The sequence below is a fragment of the Gossypium arboreum genome, chromosome 3, assembly GCF_025698485.1.
Source record: "Gossypium arboreum isolate Shixiya-1 chromosome 3, ASM2569848v2, whole genome shotgun sequence".
NCBI classification, from domain to species: Eukaryota; Viridiplantae; Streptophyta; class Magnoliopsida; order Malvales; family Malvaceae; genus Gossypium; species Gossypium arboreum.
Window position 1 is genome coordinate 41,723,132 of NC_069072.1, and position 5,849 is coordinate 41,728,980.

General features: G+C 29.2%; 1 protein-coding gene across 1 annotated transcript; it reads left to right on the forward strand.

Moving 5' to 3' along the window:
- Positions 1–2,621: 2,621 nt before the first annotated feature.
- Positions 2,622–5,335, forward strand: LOC108465128 (S-adenosylmethionine decarboxylase proenzyme-like). The gene is made up of 4 exons (XM_017765445.2): positions 2,622–2,760; positions 2,868–2,935; positions 3,635–3,787; positions 3,884–5,335. Exon 4 carries the CDS (start codon positions 4,100–4,102, stop codon positions 5,165–5,167), a length of 1,068 nt encoding a protein of 355 aa, XP_017620934.1. The 5' UTR covers positions 2,622–2,760; positions 2,868–2,935; positions 3,635–3,787; positions 3,884–4,099; the 3' UTR covers positions 5,168–5,335.
- The last annotated feature ends 514 nt before the right edge of the window (positions 5,336–5,849 follow it).

Consider the following 5,849-nt stretch of genomic DNA (forward strand, 5'->3'; position numbering starts at 1 on the left):
TTAAGTTCATATTGTCATGTAAAATGTCAATAATATCCTTCACTCTTTTATGTCTATTTATAGCGTGGGGTATGTCACTTAGAAATTTGGTTGCTTTGCTTGACGAATTTCATTAGCCGCTAATAGACTTGACCATCTCTTCATTCATATCTAAAATTAAAATAGGTTGCCACTATACTATAAAAGTCAATATTAAAAATATTCCAGTGTAATTAATTTTACTACTAAGATTTGTATTTTATTAATTTTTACAATCATCTTCCAAGTTTTTAATTAAAATTTACCAGTCAACATTAATGTTGATGATTGAAAAATAATTTAATAAAATTATTTCAAATATTATATTTTAATAGTTAAACTTAATTTAACTTATAAATATTATAAATTGATAAATTAAATTGAAAAAAAGTCATATATCATGAAAGAAAAAAGTAAGTTTAATTTTATAAAATAACCATTTTATTTATTTTTAATATTATTTTAATTAACTTATTATTGTTAAATATTAAAGTAAAATATAAAAAGTATTTTTTAATTAATTTTATCTTCAAATTATTTTAAATTAAAATTAAGCAGCAAAATTCAATCAAATGGAAGTAAAGCAAAAAAATTAAAATAGAATTAAAATATAGTGATAAATTTTTCTTTAGTTCATAAGGATAATTGCAAATATCAATTAAATTGAAGTATAATGATAATTTTCAATTTCCCTTAAAATATAGTAGCAAATTTGCATATTAAAAAGAATAACCTGTTTATTTTGAGAAATATATACTACAGCATGTTCTTTTCTTCTATAAAGTTTTGTTAGTAAAATTTAGAAATAAATAAATTTAAGATTTTATGTATGATTAATAAATTAAGATATTGCTAGCAAGTATTTTTATATAGAATTATTTAATTCTTAAATGCATTTATATTCATAAAAATAATTATCAAGAGATATCCTACATGAATAGAGGTTAATGCATTTTTGTAAGTAATAATTTAACTAATTTAAAAACAACAATTTAAAATATTTATTAACAAAAGTTGTTTTGATATCCTACTTGAATAGAGGTTAATGCTAGTTAAAATGTATCAAACATAGCCATCTATGAGGGAAAAAAAGTTAATTTGAAACAAGATGTCGGCAACATTTAAAAAAAAAACATTTCTTTTACTTTTAATTTTTGGAATATATATCTTTAAAGAATATTCTAATTTTTTTTAAAAGTTAAAATTTAAAGAAGATAAGTTCAAAAATCTTTTTAAAAAATCCATAGGGCTAAGATAGTTTTTTGTTGTTATTCATTGTCTCAAATGTAGTTTGGATTCAATTCGCGTTGATCGCATTGCTATTAGGGTTTTAAACTACAAATGTATACAATGTTAAAAAGAAAATAAATATTATACAATGTTCAAACTACAAAACACCTAAAAAGACTCCATTTAGTTTCAAGAAATATATGTCATTTTTATTTTGTTGGAAACAAAAATATTGAAGAAAAAGTGTTTAGTTGAAATTTTTAAAATTATTTTGAAAATTAAAATATGTAAAAAATAGAAAATAATAAATAATTGTTTTCACTAAAATGCCTTGTAAATTTGAACATAATGAAACCAAGGGTTTTAAGATGGGATAAATATCAAATTATACATAAATTATGGTTTAGTGTACAATTTTATACATGAACTTTAATTTGATATAATTATACATTTCAAATTTTGATTATGGTTCAAATATATACATAAAACCTCAACTTTGATTCAATCATATACATTTATAAAATAAATATATCAATTTATTTTAGGTTGGATAAATATAATTATTAATGTTTACAATATAAATATAAATTGATGTTATATTAATAATTGTGTTAATAATTTGTGAGAATCGGATCAAATAAATAATTCATATATAAAATTACACAAAATCAAAGTTTATGTATAAAAATACACATTAGACCAAAATTTATGTATAATTTTAATATTTATTCCTTTTAACTTTAAATTAATTAACCTTAGTTCAAACTCATATAAACATAAAATAATTCTTTTTTAATAAATTTTAAATATTAAATTTGATATACTGGTTTGAACCCACATAAATATAAAATTTTATTATTCTATTTTTATTATAAAAATAATAATTATTAAACATGTTTTCTTTATTAAAAATAATTTTATTTTATTTATTAAACAAAAATTTAAAAACTGTTTTCTAAAAATAAAATTATTTTGAGTTTATTTCATTTTAAAAACACTTTTAAAAAGGTTTTACATGAAAAAATAATCATTTTATCGATAAAAGTTTCACATTATTTCCAAAAAAAAACGCACACACATTTTTAGCGTATCAACGTGGAAAACACGTTTCTAACGCTTAACCAGTTCATAATGCCCAAAGAATACAGCTGTGAGTGCCCAGAGTCGTTTAACCAACACCTTCAGCAGGGGTAGATTAGTCAACTTAAAAGAAAGAGAATATAATAGATAAGATTATAAAATAAATTACTGGAACGTTCCTAGAAAGTTGAAACAGACGAGGGGCAAGGCGGTAACTTTGCCAATGAGCAGTGGTATATACTTTTCCATGAAAAAGCCCTACCTCCCTATATAAATAGCCCCCCCCCCACCCTCCCCCAATATAAAATCATAACCTGAAATTGCGTGAGCCGCTATAGTTACGATTCCCTCCACCCTAGATTCTCATAATTGTGTTTCCCCTCTGCAAAGGCTTTATTCTTCATTCGCTTCGTTGAATTTCTATCTTCTTTTGTAAGTATTTTTTCCTCTTTCTTTTGATATATTAATATTTTTCAGATCTGAAGAGTAATCGGTTTTCATTTATAAACTGATATTTTGTTTTTGGCCTTTCTTTTTAGGATCTGAACGGAGTTTGGTAATCCAGTTTTCGTCTTCTGTTGATTCAGGAAATCTTAGTTTTTGAATTGTAAGTAACGATTCTTTTTATTATTTTTCTTTTTTCTTAATTGATTATTCTATTTATTTTATATGTGGTAGTTATATGGTTTTGCATGCGACTTGAATAGAAGTTTGATTATTTCTGTCTTCGAATTAAAAGATGTATTCTTAAGAGGGTATGAATAATCTCTGCTTATAATATTATTTTTGATAATGTATATGTGATTTCATAAAATAATAAAAAGATTTTCAATGCTTTTTTAGTTCAGTTTATTAGCCAAAAACTTTTGTAATATTTTCTTTATATTTCTTGGATCTTCTCTCTATTGTTGTGTATGGATATTATCGAGCTTTGTTTTGGATTTGGTTGCTTTTGTTGTTCGATATTTCCTACTTCACTGTTTGTTTTATTTTATACTATTTTATATGAGCTTGTAGATGTGTCTCATCCCCCAGTTTAATCCTTATTCGTAGATATTGTCTAGATAATCATGTGCATGTTCTTACCCTTCGTTTAAATATAGACTATAGTTTTTGTATTCAAATTGAAGAAAAATAATTTCTGCAACTTCTTCCTAAAATATGAGTTTTTCTTAGTCTCTACTTAACGCAGTTTTGATTGATTTAAAACACCATAGATTTGAAACTAACATTTGGTTATTGATTGGTTGTTGATGTTTAGCTGCTGTGTCGTGGTTCTTATCTTGCTTTTTCAATTGTTATGTAGGCGTGACTGAATGATCTAATGGAGTCTAAAGGTGGGAAAAAGAAGTCCAGTAGTAGTAAGTCTTTATTCTACGAAGCTCCTCTCGGTTACAGCATTGAAGACGTTCGACCAAACGGTGGAATCAAGAAGTTCAGATCTGCTGCTTACTCCAACGTAAGTAGTGGCCTATCTTTGATCTTGAAGAATGCTATTGGGATTTTATTTATCTTTGTCATGTATTACTGACATTTTTCTTTTCTTGTTTTGCAGTGCGCTCGCAAGCCATCCTGATATACTCACAAGCGTGCCGTCTGACCACTAGTAGTGGTTAATAAAACTGTTATTTGCTTTGTTAGTTAGTTTTAGATTATTTCCCCGACCAACTTCTTCCTCTTCTCTCTTCGTGGCTGGTTTCTTTACATTGCGTTCTCCTGATTTGGCGACTTTGTAATTCGGATAAAGTTTGCAGTCCTTGGTTGAATCACAATGGCAGTGTCTGCAATTGGATTTGAGGGTTATGAAAAAAGGCTTGAAATTTCCTTTTTTGAGCCTGGCATCTTTGCTGATCCTGAAGGAAAGGGTCTTCGGGCACTTACCAGAGCCCAGTTGGATCAGATTCTAGGTCCAGCTGAATGCACCATTGTTTCTTCATTATCTAACAAGCAAGTGGACTCCTATGTCCTTTCTGAGTCTAGCCTCTTTGTCTATCCATACAAGATTATAATCAAAACCTGTGGGACAACTAAGTTGCTTCTTGCTATCCCACCCATCTTGAAATTGGCTGGCAGTCTATCCCTTGCTGTAAAATCTGTTAGGTATACTCGTGGGAGTTTTATTTTCCCTGGTGCTCAGCCATTTCCTCACCGAAACTTCTCTGAAGAGGTTGCTGTTCTTGATAACTATTTCGGAAAGCTTGGCGCTGGTAGCAAGGCTTGTGTAATGGGTGGGCTGGATAAACAGAAATGGCATGTGTACTCTGCATCTGCAGAACCTGTGACCACCACTGGCCCGGTTTACACTCTAGAAATGTGCTTGACTGGTTTGGACAGGGATAAGGCGTCGGTTTTCTACAAAGACCAATCAGGCTCCGCAGCTGTGATGACCATTAATTCTGGCATAAGGAAGATCCTTCCAGAGTCTGGGATATGTGATTTTGAGTTTGAACCCTGTGGTTACTCGATGAATGCGATTGAAGGTGCTGCAATTTCTACTATTCATGTTACCCCAGAAGATGGGTTTAGCTATGCAAGCTTTGAAGCTGTGGGATATGATCTGAAAGAAAAGAATCTGAAGCAGTTGGTCGGGAGGGTGTTGCAATGCTTCAAACCGAGTGACTTTTCTGTAGCAGTTCACGTTGATTTTGGTGGTGATCAGTCACTTGAGCAGAGCTGCCTGCTGGATGTAAAAGGATACTGTTGCGGAGAGATGGGCATTGAAGGGCTTGGAAGTGGAGGTTCCATGATGTACCAGAAATTTAGCAGCACTGGTGGCTGTGGATCACCAAGATCAACTCTGAAATGCTGCTGGAAAGAGGAAGAAGAGGAAGAAGAGTAGTTGAAAATATCTTTTATGGTTTTATGTTTTTGTTTTCTATTATAAATAAATTGCTCCTCCTGGTTAGGATGCATGGCGTTTGGGTATTTTATCTTTTAATTCGTGTCATTATGACTTGGTATGAAATAGTTTTATTATATATAAGCTGGATCTCTTTTATATCTTAAACTTTTGTTTTTCTGTATGAAATTTACATGAATTGATGGCTTGCTATTTATTGAGGGGAAAATTTATACAATAAAAAGAACCTTCAAAGAGATCAATATCTAGAATCATATCTTGAAGGTTGAGAAGAGTTGAAAATATCATTTAAAAAATTTTAGAGGATGGATTTATTCGTCAACAGTTGCTGAAAATTTATTCTCCGGAAGGTTGGGACCGCTGGAATAAAGAGATCCTTCCCATCGTGCATTTTTTATATTTCTAATTTTACAGATATCTAAAGTAGCAAGTGGCCATTTTTTATAGTTAGGTCTTTGATTCTCACTATACTATATGCCTGAAGTGCATTTGCTGAAGAAATCTGTTATGAATTTTGTCTTTAATATTTATACATTCTATTAACATTTACGTAAAATATATAAACATTGAATGGTTTTTAGCAATTGTCCATAATTTTTTTGAGTATAATAATAAATCTTACGCTTCAATGTTTAAGGATGTGATTAGTTGTTTTCAATTG

Bases quoted from the DNA above. Each gene is read 5' to 3' on its own strand.
- LOC108465128 (XM_017765445.2), top strand. From the start codon at position 4,100: ATGGCAGTGTCTGCAATTGGATTTGAGGGTTATGAAAAAAGGCTTGAA.